Source organism: Mobula birostris, chromosome 8 (genome assembly GCF_030028105.1).
Source record: "Mobula birostris isolate sMobBir1 chromosome 8, sMobBir1.hap1, whole genome shotgun sequence".
Taxonomy (NCBI): Eukaryota; Metazoa; Chordata; class Chondrichthyes; order Myliobatiformes; family Myliobatidae; genus Mobula; species Mobula birostris.
This window is the reverse complement of record NC_092377.1, coordinates 139,871,824-139,890,505: the sequence shown is the minus strand read 5'-3', so window position 1 is coordinate 139,890,505 and position 18,682 is coordinate 139,871,824. Positions and strand designations below refer to the sequence as shown.

Genomic DNA, 18,682 nt, shown 5'->3' with positions numbered 1-18,682 from the left:
TTGATAGTGGCTCCCTGACGCCCGCAAATTATGTACAATATCCTGGAAATTGATATTTTTGAGAGAGAGCAAGTGACAGACGTAGTGAGAGAGTGACAGAGAGAGCCTCCTGATAGGTCTACTTAGCACAAAGAGAGACCAATCAGTTTTCTCTGTGGGTGGGCTTTACAGTCGACCTCTCTCTCTTTCATTGTCCATCAGTTCAGTTTAGTGTCCTGCAGCACCATGGCAGAGTGTTCCAAAAAAAGAAAATATAGAACATACCTCACCCCAGACTACACTAAATTGTACTCCTGCCTAACAGGGGTCATAAATAATGACAGTGTTGCTCGCTGCATTGTTTGCAACAGTGTCTTCTATTGCCCATGGTTGGTTGAATGACTATAAAAGACATGTTGAGGTGAGTTTAACAGGTGTCATTCGTTCATTAGCATAACTAACGTTATTTAAACTAGCTGGCTAGCTGCTAAGGAGCTACTCTACAAGGAATACTCAATATGTGTGTGTGTGTATGTAAATAGTTTCAATATGTGATCATATAAATAGTTGTGTTCTTTCATAATCAAATATCCTGTATACATACACCCTTGAAGGTCGACTGGGGAGGGGGAATATGGAGTTGTGGGGGCCAGAGGTGGTGGTGCTACCTCCCTGAAATGAGATTTTGCAGGGTGGGATGTCTGCATATATGTGCCTAAATTATATCTCTCAATTAACCTTTAAGCTGGAATTGAAAGCTGCATCTGAAGTGTAAGGTGAGAGAAACATGCCTGCACTATCACTCACACACGGAGGGCAAGTTGGCCAACGTTGCAGATTTTAGTAGTTCTTGGGGGAAGGTATGGTCCAGTTGAGAAGAGATGAAACAATCCTGTATTTAATGCATTCTGCCAAGCAGAGTAGAGTGAGAGTGAACAGAGAGTCTTTGAGGGAGAAAAAGGTGCATGTTTAATAGCTCAGAGTCCACGGTTCAGTGTCAGTATAGATATCTGCAATTTACACCAGTGGGTAGGTCATCCTCTGATACTCTTTCCGTTCTGCACCCCATTCCTTAGCTATATTTATAAGCTGAGTATGTGTGCAGCGAAACACAAATAGAAGCTATGCTTCACTCTGGAAATTTAAGTTTCAGGAGTACTTTCTCTATAAAGGTTATGGTTTTGGGAAGTTACGTAAAAACTTACTAATACAGGAACAAGAATACATTTTTTAAAAATTTCCAATTGACAGATCGTTGTTGATTAACCCCAAAATGCCCAGTTCCTAGCTGACACCCCAAGTGTCCTCCTGTTCAGTGTATATGTTAAGTGCGCAGTCTTTAAGTATATCTCAAGCATATAGGGCTTGATGTGGATATTAATCTGGCTGGGCAATTCTATTACATGTTTAGTATCTCCTCAGTGCTAGCCACATAGATGAGGAGCTGCAGCTGTGTATGAAGAAAGAACTGCGTGATCTCGCATGAGACTGGCAATTGAAAACTGCTCCACTTGCCAGAACTGTTGGCTCTTTATTGAAAGGAGAGCCATTGAAAGGAATCTAACTGCTGGCCTGGTCTGTTTCAAGTTTGTGACTTGATATAGAAGTGTTCTCGGAGAATTGTTAGCAACAGTTTTGTCAGCTGTAAAATTATCACAGTCAAACCAATCAGTGCAGTGCACCTCTGTTGTAATTCCTGAATAAATAGCCTGGAAATTCCTCAACCAAACATTGTAAACCTGCGTCTTCAAGGCTCAAGCAGAGAGACAAAGTCAACAGTCATCTGGCTCTGATAGAATCCAATTCCACCTGCAGATGACTTAAAGATGTAAACAGGTGGAAAAATAGCAGAAATTCTTCTCAAATTGCAGTGTTGCAATTGCTCTGTAATTTTTGTCTAGCTTTAATTTATTGTATAGCAATGCAATAATTTATCCTGAATGGTTACAAAATTTCCTGTTACCTGAGCCAAGTGTACCGAGAGCGAGTTGCACAAATGCAGACCGGTTAACTTGCATACAGGCACGCAAATGATCTGTGAAGTACAGGCTTGTCATAAAGGAGGGGAAAATACAGGAAAAGGCGGAAGGGCCTGGTTCAGAAAAAAGGGGGGTTTTGTTATCGCTTCCATGAGAAATATGTACTTAAACACCATCAAAAACATCTGACTGGCCCACTTTGAAATATTGTGGGAAACGGTGCCAACTTTCCTTCCAGTTTATGGATTAGACCATGTTTATTCAGATGTGGAAGGGCTGCTGTTCATTATTTTATCTTGGATACTTGGTAAGACTCAACAGAAATAATAAACACAAGAGATTCTGCAGATGTTGGAAATCCAGAGTAACACAAAATGCTGGAGGAACTCAGCAGGTCAGGCAGCATCTGTAGAAAGGAACAGATAATCAATGTGTTGGGCTTCATCGGGCTGGAAGGGAAGGGGGAAGGGGAAAGAGTACAAGTTAGAAGGTGACAAGTGAAACCAGGTGAGAGGGAAGGTTGGCAGATGAGGGAAAGGGGGGATGAAGTGTGATGCTGGGAGGTGATAGGTAGAAATGGTAAAGAGCTAAAGAAGAGTCTGATGAGAGAGGAGAGTGGTCCATGGGAGAAAGGGAAGGAGGCAGGACACCAGAGACAGGCAAGGAGAAGAGGAGAGCCAGAGTGGGGAATGGAAGGGGAAGGTGAAAAATTACCAGGAGTTAGAGAAATCTATATTCATTCCATCAGGTTGGGGGCTGCACAGACTGAATGTGAGGTGTTGCTCCTCCAACCTGAGAACACTGAGAACCCAACAGAAATAAATTTCCATTTTTTTCCAATAGTCCGGGTGGATAATGCACCTCTAGGCATGATTCTCTTTCTTGATCAGTAGATATTACAAAACTTTAAATGACAGTGCAAATCACGTGCTCATTTTTTTTCCTTCTCTGGTGTATTTATAATATTGCTTTCCATTGTCTGACCTCTATCTCTCGCTGGCAGGTCATGGAGAGAAAGCCTCAAGTTTTTTTTAATTATTAAATTTTTGCTAAATGTCTAAATGTCCCTCAGGTAATTTTGATGTGGGATAATCTGTTTGCCTTTCCCACAAAGAACGCACACCCTTAGCAATATTCTCTTGAAACAGGTCATGAATGCCCTCCGTCTGTAAAATTATGTGGATGTAAATGTAATCACCAAAGGGAGAAAAGCCTAACAGACAACACATCTAGCATCTCCAAGCAACTAAAAATAATTAAAATAGTGTGATATTTAGAACAATGCATTGTAAATCTACACTGGTGGTGCCAATGCATATGGTTTTGTTGATCAACAGGTAGTTCTGCCAGAGCGTGCAATTCTATAACACAAATTGGATATAACAATTGACGAACTGAGGAACAGAGTTTGTATCATGCAGGCCAAGTTGATTATAGGTGATCTTGATCAGGAACTAGACCCACAGTAATCAGCGCAAATTGTGCCTTACACAGGATGTTGGTTTCTTTAAAGGAGGTCACTGGAAAATGATGAACAATTCTGTTCTCACGCATGCAATGATACTCTATTAAACAATGTAACATACAGCTTTTGGAATATTTAGCTTGCAGTAACAAAATAAACACAGTTATTAAAAACGCCTTTATTTCTGAAAATCCTGGAAAAATAACTTTTTTTATTGCAAGTCTGAAACTCTGTGGCCCCAACCCCTTTTTTCTCCCCAATGACAATCATTTTTACAATGCAATTTTCCTAGAGTTTTCATAGCAAAGCATCTATTGCATTACAGCAGAACTACCTGTATATACGAAGTACCAAGTCCAAAGAAAGATGCGAAGAACTGCAAAGTGGGGTAAGCATTGTCGCTGGGACCAATCTTGTGCCAGCAATGAGTTTGGAGAAGAGGCAGGTGAATGCCAGGCAGGATGAATTGTAGGATAGGTTGAGTTAAATTGGCTGACCAAACTCAGTTGCTGCGTTCTGTCACCCTGGACTTAAAAGCAAATGTGGAAGAATACCCTTCGATATGCATCGTCCAATTTTCCAAATGTTGCTTGAAGTGCTTTCAGGCAAGTATGACAGTAGAGTTCACGTTTTTATTTATAACTACAAAGCCCTTAACAGACACAATTAACATTGAAACTTTCTTAAGAGACTATGTATGGTCAACATATTCAAGTAGAACAGCCTTTATATCTGGTTATGCTGATCTGCGATTAAACAGGTTTCATTAAAAAAAAGTATCAGTTCTACTCAATGATGTCAGGTACTACAGTGATCATCAAGTCTTCATTTCCACGCCGCACAACAAGGGACAGAGTGTCGTTATTTTTGATTGCCTCACTGACTTGTTCAGAGGAGGTGATTGTATTTCCGTTGATGCTGATGATAATATCACGGTCTTTTAAGCCAGCACTGAAACAACAGTGTAAGAGTATTACCAGCTTAGTCATCATTGCAGTGAGAGCCACAACAACTAGTAGTAAAAGCAACTAAATGCATTGATGATAGTCATGGACAACAAGATGCTGAATAAGTGCTCTGTCCTGGCTCCACTTTCCTCAGAAAACATTCCCCTCATAAATGCCGACGCCGGCCCCCTACGCATTGGCGTAGTAGTAGTCATAAATGCATCTACTGTTCTTTTTATGGACAAGTGGTGATGGATAAATAAGCTATTTAAATAATATAATCTCATTATTTACCTATGGTTTAAAAGGCAAATGCATTCACTGAGGTTGCAAAGGACATATTAAAACATTACAAGCAAATATCCATGTTTGAATCTTCAGGGAAAACCATTTATAATAAATCAAAGTACAGTATCTAATGTCACTATTTCTCTAATACAGAGGAGACCACGCTGTGAACACCAAGTGCAGTACACCGATTTGGATAAATGAAAGGCTGTTCGGGTGCCTGGACAGTAAGAAGGAATGAGGTGAAAGGGTCTGTGTTGCACCTCTAGCCACTGTATGGCAAGTACCCTGAGAAATGAGGTGGGGAGAGAGAGAAGAGCGATCCAGGGAGCTGGAGGGACAGGTACCCATGGAATCCCGGAGCAGAGAGGAGAAGGGTCTGGAGATGGAATCTCAGTGAAAGTGGTGAAATAATGGTGGGTGATATATTCAACGGTGAAGCTGGTGATACAGAAGGTGAGGAGTGAAGAAGTCATACCCTGGCCAGGAGAGAAACCATGCCAGAAAGAAATTGTGCTTGAGCACCTCATCAATCAAGGTGATGGGAAAGCCATGCTTTATATAACAGAGAGGAAGTCATCTCAAAGACTCTGGTGTGAAAAGTCTTGTTACCAGTACAAATGTTGAAAGAATGGTTTGGAATCCCTGATGGAAGCAGAATGGGGAGGAGTAGTCAAAAGAGCTGTGGGAGTCTGGGCTTGTCAGCATGCTGGTTGATAACCTATTTCCTGGGATTAAGATTATGAAAAGGATCCTGTAAGGTGGGAGAAGGGAGAAATTGACAGCAAAAGTTATAGCATTTGAGTTCTGTGCAGATCCAGTGATCAGCACCAATACATTCATTAACATAATGGAAAGAGTTGAGGGAGGAAGCAAATGAGGTAAGGGAGTCAGTGCGGAAGTGGTGGGTTAGTCCTCTGTTCAAGGAAAAGCCAAAGGGTTTTCAGACCATTCCAGGCATGGGCCAGAGATGTAGATGGACTTGACATGTGACATGAAGATGAACAGTCTGGGATGGGAGCTGGAAGTTGTCAGAGAACAGCAAAGGTGGCCAAACATTTTACTTCCAATTTCCCATTCCCGTTATGACATGGTCTATGGCCACCTCTTGTGCCACAATGAGGCAACCCTCAGGGTGGAGAGGCAACCCAATGGTATGAATATTGATTTCTCCTTCCGGAAAATAAAAAAAATCCCCTCTTTTTCTACTCCCCACTCTGGCCTCTTACCTCATCTCCCCCGGATCCCCTCTTCCTTCCCTTTCTCTTATGTCCCACTTCCCTCTCCTTTCCAGCCCTTTACCTTTCCTACCCAGCTGGCTTCACCTATCACTTCCAGCTATCCTCCTTCCCATACCCCCACTTTTTTTTTATTCTGGCACCTTCCCCTTTCCTTTCCAGTCCTGAAGGTGGGTCTTGCCTTGAAACATCAACTGTTTACTCATTTCCATAAATGCTGCCTGACCTGCTGAGTTCCTACAGCACTTTGTGTGTGCTACTTTGAATTTCCAGTATCTGCAGACCTTCCTACATAGAGTTTTGCTGTGTCTACATCTTACACTTTCAGCATTTACTTTCATTTCTCCCTTCCTCCATTGACTAGCCAGCACCAGCAGTAACCTGGACAACACACTAATTCCCTCAGTTCTCTCCATCCTTGCCCTTCTCCACAACTTAAAACCCACTCACTTACCACTATTTCCAATTCTCGTGAAGGACAATTAACCTGAAGTGTTAAGTGCTCCTCCCTTGACTGAATTCCAAAATACCTTCAGCATTTCAGTTTTATTCCAGATTTCAGCACCTGCAACTCCTCGAATTTCAATTATCAATACAAACATTGTGTAGCAAGTTCAGAAACCAGTTAACCTCTGCACTGGCAAGTCCAAACAGCAGGAAGATTTCTCACTTCTAGCCTTCACCCAATGTTTTGATATGATCAGCCACGGGTTAATATTGAATTACTTACCTTGCTGCTGGTGTTGCTGGAATGACTTCAAATATGTAAACCCCAGCGGAAACATCAGGGAAGTCTTTGTCACGCATCTTCAGGTCACGCAAGAAACTGCAATGGAATAGTATTGATTACAAGTTTGCAAACTGCATTCACCAAAATTTTGACAAATCCAGGATCTTATGGTTTGTAACCTCACTAAGTTTTGTGATGTGAGGTTTGCAAAGCAACAGTATGAATCAGAATCAGGTTTAATACCACCAGCATATGTTGTGAAATTTCTTGTTTTGCCGCAGCAGTATATTGCAATACATAAACTGTAAATTACAGTAAGTATATATATATATCTTTTTTTAAAAAAAAAGTTAAATTAAATAGTGCAAAAAGAGTGAAAAACAGTAATGAAGTAGTGTTCATGGGATAAGTGTCCATTCAGAAATCTGAGGACAGAGAAGGAGCTGTTCCTGAATAGTTGAGGGTGTGCCTTCACGCTTCTGTACCTCCTCCCCGATGGTAGCAATGACTCCTTGAAGATGTCCTTGGACGTTGGGGAGGCACCTGCCCATGATGGAGCTGACTGAGTTCATAACTTTCTGCAACCTATTTTGATCTTGCAATGACTGCCGATGGGGATACTGGGATTAACTTCCCTCGATAATGGCCAGGATTTAGCCTACTACCAATTCATTTTCCCTATAGCTCAAAGATTTAGCAGGTCAGGGTCCACATGGTCCTGATTCAGACCATCATGTTTGACAAATGTGAACCAGGTGACTGTGGTGTTCCAGAACAATCCCTGCCTACAAACTCTTGTGCAAGATTTTGGCAGAGGACTAAGCCATAACAGCACAGCTTTGCCAGCTGTCGTGATTTAAGTGCATCCTACTATCTTAAACATGCCAAATTCAGAGACAATTATTATAAATTACAGGAAAAAAAATTTAAAATGTTAGTTCCTTTCTCACAGATCTAAATGAATGTGCTTCCAGATTTGGTACTGAGACTAACAACAGCAGGAGAGTGTTGGAGAGTTTGTATAAGTCCCCCGTTCTGTTGTTGGACTCCACGGGCCAGTGTCAAAATACAGTTAGCAGACTTAGCATGAGTGATCAAATCCACATCCTTGTAGAGATCCCAAATCTTGTGGGCACTTCATTAAGGAGTTCTGTCAGTTCTCGGTGGAAATGATGGGAAAACTGCCTGTGGCTGTTCACACTGGTTCTCAGAATCACATCATTATCACTACTGAGCAAAATCCATTAAGATTTCATGTTTCCCACATTGGAAAAGGAGGCCATTTGGCCCATGAAGTCTGTGCCATCTCTGAGCAATCCCATTCCCCTACTTACTTCTCTGTAACCTTTTCTATCTCACATGTTCATCAACTCCAATTCTCTATTAACTCTTGGGAATTTACAGAGGCTAATGAATTGTGGCACAGCAGTGAATTGAGATGTGGGAGGATCCCATGTAGTCACAGGGAGAAGGTGCAAACTCCTCTAGGACAGGACCAAAGATCAGCATTGAGGGCAGGTAGATGCAGCCCTAAGACAGGAGATCTACCTGCCATGCCACAAAGTCGAAGTTAATGCCAGCAGATTCTGGACAGTTACCTTGATGTTAGGGCCACCATCCTTATCCCCATGTATTTCTTCTTTGGTGATGTGTTTCCTGTTGGCAGAAACTGGAATTAGTTCAATTGTTGTACATGAAGGATTCTGTCCACATGTGGAGATGGTGTCACCCCATTTTCCTTCTGAGAGCACTGACTTTTGCTAAGGTTCAATTGTCACCTGCTCTTCTCAAGATCTGGGAAGCAGCTGATTTTGTAGGCGATCTGGGAAGCAGCTGATTTTGTAGGCGATCTGGGTGGAATATAACAGCCCAACCTCTTCATAGATGCAATTTGGAATCCCTGTTCACTGGCCAAGTTAATCCCAAATCTACCCTCTCCTTCAACTGTAGCAGACACCTTCCCAACCTTCACTACCCTTCTGCACTGACACAAGAAGAACAAAACAAGCAAGGGGTTAAAATCTTCTCACTTCTGCAACCGTGAATTAATGGCACATGAATATGGGGGGCATGGGGATTTGCATTAAAGAAAATAACGGCTTTGCACTGGCACTTTAAAAAGCACGGCAGCGAGCCACAAATATGCAGGGTCTTTCCTTTCTGCTTATTTCACAGTTTTCAGAATCAAAACCAGCTGATGTTCCCCCTTGACTTCGCATTGAGAGCAGCAGCTAATGGTGAACGGTGAGACAAAGCACAGCTGGTTGCGATCAACGACAACCTGCTAACTCAGTGCCTTGTACCTTTCTGCTGGCGGTCGTGGGACTCGGCGAGGAACTGCTGAATCCTGTGTGCGGGGATTGCAAACGATATTCCGGCAGTCACCTTGAGCGTGTTAATGCCGATAACCTCTCCATCCTGCAAAGTAGAAGGGAACAGTAATCAAACAGCCCGGTATTAAACTGCCTGCAAGCTGACGCTCTCTCCACATTGAAAGGCTGAGGACATCGTACTCAATTCTCAAGTCCTACATTTTTACTCCTATGTGTTTAGACCAAATTGAGAAAGGGGGTTGGGTGCAATGAAATCCCCAAAAAACATCGACTCAGGTTGGTGAGATGAGCTTCATTAGCAATCCTTAGGCTGAGTCAACAGGCCATCTCCGTCCAGAAGACAGGCCCTTCATATACTTAATTGGAGAAGATCCAATGCATCACTTTCTTTTCCCTCCTTCTCCTACAAGAACACCACTCCATTTTTCCAATTTACCCTGTTGTGGCCCTGGCACTGCTGTCTGTAGTGACAGCCCTGTACTCTGTATTTTCAATTACAACCTTGATGTATGATCTGTCTGGCTGGCATGCAAACAAAAGCTTTTCACTGTCACATGATACGTGAACATAATAAACCAATGCCAACCCATTGCCCTCCTAGCTTTCCTGCTCCGTCCCTTCCTTTCCAAACCTGGACAGACTTCCATCCTCCTCCATTGATCTCTATGAAGGCCCCAAAGGCATCTCCAAACATTCTCTCTCTCTTCCACAATCATGTCTTCCTTTCCTACATTCACCAAAATGCCCCCACCATAACCCCTGGCTCTCAATCAATGTCACTTCCAGAACCTTTTCTCCAGCTTCCACCCTGATATTTGTCCACCCATCCCTCTCCCAACTTCTTATCGCTTAGGACAACCACACCCTAGCACCAACCTCTCATCTCTCCCCTCCTCTCAGCCATGGTCCTCTGCTGACAGTCTCTGGCTCCTGACCTCATTTTCTGCAGCTCACAAGCAACGTCCATGGCAGCAGCTGGTGGGAGCCGGTGATCTCTCAGTCTTCCAGCTGCAAAGTGCCTTTCGCTTCCCCATTTCTACTGGAGCCTGAGAGTCCACTGATCTAGTGGATACTTGTAGTTGTATCCCCTCTTCGGAAACTGGAGACCAGATCCTGTTTCACATGGTTCCCACCACACCCCGTCGACATGACAGTGTGTTAACTGGCTGCTGCAAGTTGACCCAAGATGATTAAGTGGCAAATGAATCAAAGGGGGGGGGGGTCAATGGAGAACAGGTACTGTGGTTCTGGGGAGAAAGAGGAAGGAGAAAACCAAAACAAGAGAAAATCCACAGATGCTGGAAATCCAAGCAACACACTCAAAGAAGGGTGAAAACTGAACTCCCGTTCTGGGGGATGATACCAACCCAAATGGCTGAGTGTGCTTCCGTGCTGTAATACTGAAGCTCAGATATTTTATAGTGCAAAGAGGCTGCCACTCAGTCAAGAGGGGGACATAAATGGAGTTTATTGTCATGTACGCAAGTACAGTAGGGTACAGATACAATGAAAAATCTTGCTTGCAGCAGCATCACAGGCAGGTAGGTACAAACATCACACAGAATATTAAGGCATCTGTTAGTCTTGCAAGACCATGGATCTGCGCCTGGAAAGTCTTCGCTCTCCAGGGCACAGACCTGGGCAAGGTTGTACGGAAGACCAGCAGTTGCCCATGCTGCAAGTCTCCCCTCTCCACGACACCAATGTTGTCCAAGGGAAGGGCACTGGGACCCAAAGGACAGGTTGCACTTGAATCCTAGGGGGACCAATATCCTGGCAGGGAGATTAGCGGGGGCTACTGAGGTGACTTTAAACTAGAATGGTTGGGGGCTGGGAATCAAATTAAAGAGGCTAGGCGTGAGGAGGTTAGATCACTACAGGGAACCAGTGCAGGGAGACAGAGGGGTGTAAAGTGAGGGTAGACACAAGAAGTACTATGGAGAAAAGTAAAAGTGGCAGGCCGACAAATCCAGGGCAAGCATTAAAAAGGGCCACTTTTCAGCATAATTGTATAAGGGCTAAGAGAGTTGTAAAAGAGCGCCTGAAGGCTTTGTGTGTCAATGCAAGGAGCATTCGTAATAAGGTGGATGAATTGAAAGTGCAGATTGTTATTAATGATTATGATATAGTTGGGATCACAGAGACATGGCTCCAGGGTGACCAGGGATGGGAGCTCAACGTTCAGGGATATTCAATATTCAGGAGGGATAGACATGAAGGAAGGGGAGGTGGGGTGGCGTTGCTGGTTAAAGAAGAGATTAACGCAATAGAAAGGAAGGACGTAAGCCGGGAAGATGTGGAATCGATATGGGTAGAGCTGCGTAACACTAAGGGGCAGAAGACGCTGGTGGGAGTTGTGTACAGGCCACCTAACAGTAGTAGTGAGGTCGGAGATGGTATTAAACCGGAAATTAGAAATGTGTGCAATAAAGGAACAGCAGTTATAATGGGTGACTTCAATCTACATGTAGATTGGGTGAACCAAATTGGTAAAGGCGCTGAGGAAGAGGATTTCTTGGAATGTATGCGGGATGGTTTTTTGAACCAACATGTCGAGGAACCAACTAGAGAGCAGGCTACTCTGGACTGGGTTTTGAGCAATGAGGAAGGGTTAATTAGCAATCTTGTCGTGAGAGGCCCCTTGGGTAAGAGTGACCATAATATGGTGGAATTCTTCATTAAGATGGAGAGTGACATAGTTAATTCAGAAACAAAGGTTCTGAACTTAAAGAGGGGTAACTTTGAAGGTATGAGACGTGAATTAGCTAAGATAGACTGGCAAATGACACTTAAAGGATAGACGGTGGATATGCAATGGCAAGCATTTAAAGATCGCATGGATGAACTACAACAATTGTTCATCCCAGTTTGGCAAAAGAATAAATCAAGGAAGGTAGTGCACTCATGGCTGACAAGAGAAATTAGGGATAGTATCAATTCCAAAGAAGAAGCATACAAATTAGCCAGAGAAAGTGGCTCACCTGAGGACTGGGAGAAATTCAGAGTTCAGCAGAGGAGGACAAAGGGCTTAATTAGGAAGGGGAAAAAAGATTATGAGAGAAAACTGGCAGGAAACATAAAAACGGACTGTAAAAGCTTTTATAGATATGTAAAAAGGAAAAGACTGGTAAAAACAAATGTAGGTCCCCTGCAGACAGAAACAGGTGAATTGATTATGGGGAGCAAGGACATGGCAGACCAATTGAATAATTACTTTGGTTCTGTCTTCACTAAGGAGGACATAAATAATCTTCCAGAAATAGTAGGGGACAGAGGGTCCAGTGAGATGGAGGAACTGAGCGAAATACATGTTAGTAGGGAAGTGGTGTTAGGTAAATTGAAGGGATTGAAGGCAGATAAATCCCCAGGGCCAGATGGTCTGCATTCCAGGGTGCTTAAGGAAGTAGCCCAAGAAATAGTGGATGCATTAGTGATAATTTTTCAAAACTCGTTAGATTCTGGACTAGTTCCTGAGGATTGGAGGGTGGCTAATGTAACTCCACTTTTTAAAAAAGGAGGGAGAGAGAAACCGGGGAATTATAGACCGGTTAGCCTAACGTTGGTGGTGGGGAAACTGCTGGAGTCAGTTATCAAGGATGTGAGAACAGCACATTTGGAAAGCGGTGAAATGATCGGACAAAGTCAGCATGGATTTGTGAAAGGAAAATCATGTCTGACGAATCTCATAGAATTTTTTGAGGACGTAACTAGTAGAGTGGATAGGGGAGAACCAGTGGATGTGGTATATTTGGATTTTCAGAAGGCTTTTGACAAGGTCCCACACAGGAGATTAGTGTGCAAACTTAAAGCACACGGTATTGGGGGTAAGGTATTGGTGTGGGTGGAGAATTGGTTAGCAGACAGGAAGCAAAGAGTGGGAATAAACGGGACCTTTTCAGAATGGCAGGCGGTGACTAGTGGGGTACCGCAAGGCTCAGTGCTGGGACCCCATTTGTTTACAATATATATTAATGACTTGGATGAGGGAATTAAATGCAGCATCTCCAAGTTTGCGGATGACACAAAGCTGGGTGGCAGTGCTAGCTGTGAGGAGGATGCTAAGAGGATGCAGGGTGACTTGGATAGGTTGGGTGAGTGGGCAAATTCATGGCAGATGCAATTTAATGTGGATAAATGTGAAGTTATCCACTTTGGTGGCAAAAATAGGAAAACAGATTATTATCTGAATGGTGGCCGATTAGGAAAAGGGGAGGTGCAACGAGACCTGGGTGTCATTATACACCAGTCATTGAAAGTGGGCATGCAGGTACAGCAGGCGGTGAAAAAGGCAAATGGTATGCTGGCATTTATAGCGAGAGGATTTGAGTACAGGAGCAGGGAGGTACTACTGCAGTTGTACAAGGCCTTGGTGAGACCACACCTAGAGTATTGTGTGCAGTTTTGGTCCCCTAATCTGAGGAAAGACATCCTTGCCATAGAGGGAGTACAAAGAAGGTTCACCAGATTGATTCCTGGGATGGCAGGACTTTCATATGAAGAAAGACTGGATGAACTGGGCTTGTACTCGTTGGAATTTAGAAGATTGAGGGGGTATCTGATTGAAACGTATAAGATCCTAAAGGGATTGGACAGGCTAGATGCAGGAAGATTGTTCCCGATGTTGGGGAAGTCCAGAACGAGGGGTCACAGTTTGAGGATAGAGGGGAAGCCTTTTAGGACCGAGATTAGGAAAAACTTCTTCACACAGAGAGTGGTGAATCTGTGGAATTCTCTGCCACAGGAAACAGTTGACGCCAGTTCATTGGCTATATTTAAGAGGGAGTTAGATATGGCCCTTGTGGCTACGGGGGTCAGGGGGTATGGAGGGAAGGTTGGGGCGGGGTTCTGAGTTGGATGATCAGCCATGATCATAATAAATGGCGGTGCAGGCTCGAAGGGCCGAATGGCCTACTCCTGCACCTATTTTCTATGTTTCATACAGCTTGGCACTGGTGTCGTCGCCGAGCAATGTATGATTAAGTGCCTTGCTCAAGGACACAACACGTTCCCTCGGCTGGGGCTCGAACTCACGACCTTCAGGTAGCTAGTCCAGTGCCTTAACCACTTGGCCACGTGCCCACACACACAGAATATAAATTATCCATAAAACGATATCGTGACCAATATTTATCCCTCAGTCAATATAAAATAAAAGGTCACTATCACAGTGCTGTTGGTTAGTTGTTGCATTCGCTTACAATAGTGGTTAGACTTTGTAAGGAGTACTTCACTTGATACCACAAGGTCAAGAGCAGATGTACAATATAACGTTATATTAAATCGTCAGCAGATTGTTTGCTGGCTCGCTGCCAGGTGACTGAAGTGGAAGATATTTAAGAAGGGGACAGATTTTCTGGAATAGAGGACAAGATGGACTGCTAGTTACTGGAAAGGGACTGGGCTACTGGGAATGTTGGGTAACTGAAATATCTGACTTGTGCCTCCACTATCTCATAACATTGCTGCTGGCACTCGATCCCCTGGAAAGAGCTGAACAGTTTAGCCATTCACGATGAGAATCTGTTTTCATTCTCAGTATGCACGTGGACATCCCTGGTGTCCAGCATTTAAACAAAGGTTTATTTGTCGACGTGTTTCATGGAACTTCAGTGAGGCTCCAAGAAGCACGAGCAAATATTAATAGTTGACCTCTTTGGGCCCAAGTCATTGCTGAATTTTGCTGGATCACTCCTAAATAAACTTTCCCATTCCATGGCTAACCCAGCTACGAGCGTTATAAAAGAGTGAACCATTGGAATTGCATGTGGTGCTGGCTGTCTTACAGCTCCAGTGACTCAGGTTCAATCCTGACCTCTGCTGCTGTCTATGTAGAGTTTCCATGCTCTCCCCAAGACTGACTAGGGCTCTTCTATTCACTCCAGTTTCCTCCCATATTCCAAAAAAAATGCACAGGTTCGTTGGTGCTGCTGTCAACTACTTGTTAGCAGAGATAAATGGCGAAAGAATTACAGACATTGACAGGTATGCAAGAGAGAAATAAGGAGAAAGAATGGGATCTACTGGAGTTGCTGTACTGGGAGTTAGCATAGATCCAATGGGCTGAATGGCATCCTCTTCACAGCTACCCATCAGACTGGAGGTGCAAAAGCCCAAAGTCCTCCACCATTAAGTACAAGAGCAGCTACTTCCTTCAACTGTTCGGGTGTTGAACCAGCCGGCAAAGCCCTAATTGCTTTGACACTTTGGGAACAGCTTCTTTCCAACTGTGATAAGACTGCTGAACGGATCCTGACCCGGATCTGGGCCGTACCCTCCAAATATCCGCACCTGCCTCTCAGTTTTTTCACACTGCCTTACTTTCCATTTTTCTATTTTCTATTTATGATCTATAATTAAAACTTTTAATATGTACAAATTTTTACTATTTTAATATTTGTAATCCAGGGAGCAGGAAGCGCAGAATCAAATATCGCTGTGATGATTGTACATTCTAGTATCAATTGTTTGGCGACAATAAAGTATAAAGTATAAAGTATTAGTTTGCTCTACAGGGGATTTTGTCTCTTATTAAAATTGTGCTCTTTCTTGTAAAAATTGTGTATAATTAATGCTTAATTTATACTTTTCTTGTGGATGCTGCTTATATGATGTAACACACCTGCGATGCTGCTGCAAGTACGTTTTCCGTTGCACCTGTGCATATGACAATGAACTTGACCTTGACCTTTCTGGTGCTATGCGCCTGTGATGATGCCGCCGCAGGCTTCCCACCGCTCTTGTGCATATGACAATAAACTTGGCTTTGGTTGTTTCCAGTTGACACAGGCACTTCAAGTGCTTAACAATTATAACATTCAGGGAGGTCATGTAAACACCAACCATCAACACAGTTTGGTGGTATTATGGAGACCCTGATTAAGACACAGTGGCAAAGAGGTAAGTCTGCCATTTGCAACAGGAGTGGAAAGAGTCACAGAGGAGCCCTGCAGTACCACAAACCTTCCTAGCAACACTCTGCTTCCCCCACTGCCTCCACGTAAAAGAAGCACATTCATTAAGGGAATGGTGTCTGGAGAATTTTTTTTTAAATAAGAGATCAGTAGTCACAGTAATGGCCTGGTTCCAAGCAGGCCAATGATCAATATTTGCTCTGAGCCTTCCAAAAGTTCCATAAGTGTGTTGACAAGTAATAGCTTAGTTTAAGTGCTGGACGCTGAGGTTCTCTATTTTCCAGTACTGAGGCAGATTGAGGGGATAGCCCAACCTGAACCTGCCCTGGTCGGGACAGGGTCATAAAGTCAGTCTAACCAACTGGAGCTCTCCTGCAAGTCCCACAGCAGGGAAAGGTCCAGAAGCAAAGCCGGGCCACTCAAACATCGTAAACACAAGAGGTTGTGCAGATGCCGAAAATCTGGAGAAACACACACAAGATGCTGGAGGAGCTCAGCAGGTCAGTGAGCATCTATGGAGAGGAATAAAGAGCTGACGATTTGGGGCGAGACCTTTCTTCAGGACTGGAAAGCAAAGGGGTGTCGGTTGGAATAAGAAAACAGGCCGATAGGAAGGAATACAAACCAGGAGGTCATTGTGTGTGAGTGTCACTCAGAGATCCTCATCCCTGCCACACACCAGCTCTGGTTTCCACAAGAACGCAGTCCCGATTCTTCAAACATAAATAACCACAGCTTTTCAGGAACGTTTCACACAACAGGAAAGAACATCAGCTGAATTAAATCTGGAGCTATACATGTGACCCAGGGGGTTAACCTCTGCTGTGGAGGTTGCAAGCTCTCATAAACCGCAACTTAGCATGCCCAATACCACGCTGCTGAAAATGGTGCCTGCTATTCATGGTCACAGGGGAAGTATTGTTTAGGATGTAGCAACAACACAGAACAATCATAATGGCCCAGCCAACCACATGGTGGCCGTGGTCTCCACTGTATTACACAAATGCTCCTTGAAAACATCAGCAGACTTCACCACAGATCTCACTAGAGATAAGCTTGCCCCAAGCTATTCCAAACATTCAGACTGACTCCCACATCCTGACTCCTTGCCTGAGACTTAATGATAGATGGTTTATTTTGGTTTACAAATGCTCATGATAAATGATCAGCTAATGTTCTTGTTCTAATGAAAAAATATAGTAGCAAAGTTTCAAAATCTCTTGTTCAAGAAGCGTGAGGTATGGGAAGTGTGGTGGAAAGAGGGAACAGAGACTTCTGTCCTCCTCCCCATACATAGAAACATAGAAACATAGAAAATAGGTGCAGGAGTAGGCCATTCGGCCCTTCGAGCCTGCACCACCATTCAGTATGATCATGGCTGATCATCCATACTCCCTGATCCCTTTAGCCACAAGGGCCTTATCTAACTCCCTCTTAAATATAGCCAATGAACTGGCCTCAACTGTTTCCTGTGGCAGAGAATTCCACAGATTCACCACTCTCTGTGTGAGGAAGTTTTTCCTAATCTCGGTCCTAAAAGGCTTCCCCTTTATCCTCAAACTGTGACCCCATTTAATCACTCAGCATGATCCTGAGGTGGGTCTGAATTTGTTTCCCCTTATGGGAGAATCTAGGACTCGGGATCACTGTCAAACTATCAGGAGTTTCACAGATATGACAGACAAAGGGAAATAATGCAGGTCAAGCAACATTGACGGAAATGAATAGATAGTCGACATTTTGGTCTGAAGCCCTTCTTCAGGACTGAGAAGGAAGAGGGAAGATGCCAGAATAAAAAGGTGGGGGAGTGGGGGGGGTAAGATTTTGCTAGAAGGTGGTAGGTGAAGACAGCTGGGTGGGGAAGGTAAAGGGCTGGAGAAGAAAGAATCTGATAGGGCAGGAGAATCTGATAGGGACCATAGGAGAAAGGGAAGGAGGAGGGGACCAGGAGAAGTTCAGAGTGGGGAATAGAGGAAGAGGGGGAAGAAATGCTTCTTTTCAAGGGATGTGAGAATTAGGAAATCTCTGCCTCAAAAAGACAGTCCAACTTTGAATATCTAAATCATAAGTAGACAGATTTGTGATAATTGAGAAAGTTATCATAGAAACATAAAAAATAGGTGCAGGAGTAGGCCATTCAGCCCTTCGAGCCTGCACCGCCATTCAGTATGATCATGGCTGATCATCCAACTCAGAACCCTGTACCAGCCTTCCCTCCATATCCCCTGATCCCTTTAGCCACAAGGGCCATATCTAACTACCTCTTAAATATAGCCAATGAATCATAGGCTCCAATGTTCAGATAAGCCTGTGGTCAAATCAGCCATGATCTTATTAACTGTTGGAGCAGGATAAAGGGCTGGGAAACAGTCGTTCACACCTGTTCCCCATTTATTCGGCCATATTAATATTTGCAAGCAAGTGTTTCACAGAGCCCTCAGGTGATCAAATCTAACGTCTGCCTAAAGTGCCTATTAGCATTATTAGCGTGAATTTAATGTCTAAATTTCTAATAGCACATTTCATCATATATCACATTTGCAATTATAACCCTCTGCTGTTTTCTTTACCTAGCTAATATTAATCTAAAAAACATTTCTTCAAAACTTATACTGTGTGCAAACTTAAATAAATACTGTATATTAAAAAGGAGCTCACCAGATTGACAAGTGGTCCTCCTGAGTTTCCATACTGAAATAAAAATGAGAAGTTTCGTGATTTTAATAAATTATTTCATAAAATCCGCCCAAGATATTACTTGCACAGGGTTTATTAAAATGTGAAATGTTGACTTTAAACCCGCAATGTAAAA

At 43.4% G+C, this 18,682-nt stretch overlaps 1 protein-coding gene across 2 annotated transcripts in view; it reads right to left on the bottom strand.

The window, feature by feature from the left end:
* Window positions 1-3,586: 3,586 nt before the first annotated feature.
* Window positions 3,587-18,682, bottom strand: part of LOC140201784 (serine protease HTRA1-like) — a 42,312-nt gene continuing 27,216 nt past the window's right edge. For both annotated transcript variants that reach the window (XM_072266471.1, XM_072266472.1), the window contains exons 5-9: window positions 18,529-18,561; window positions 8,930-9,044; window positions 8,225-8,282; window positions 6,627-6,722; window positions 3,587-4,374 (exon numbers count right to left, since the gene is read on the bottom strand). In XM_072266471.1, coding sequence (XP_072122572.1) covers window positions 4,209-4,374; window positions 6,627-6,722; window positions 8,225-8,282; window positions 8,930-9,044; window positions 18,529-18,561 — 468 coding nt within the window. In that variant the 3' untranslated portion in view covers window positions 3,587-4,208. The remainder of the gene's footprint in view (window positions 4,375-6,626; window positions 6,723-8,224; window positions 8,283-8,929; window positions 9,045-18,528; window positions 18,562-18,682) is intronic.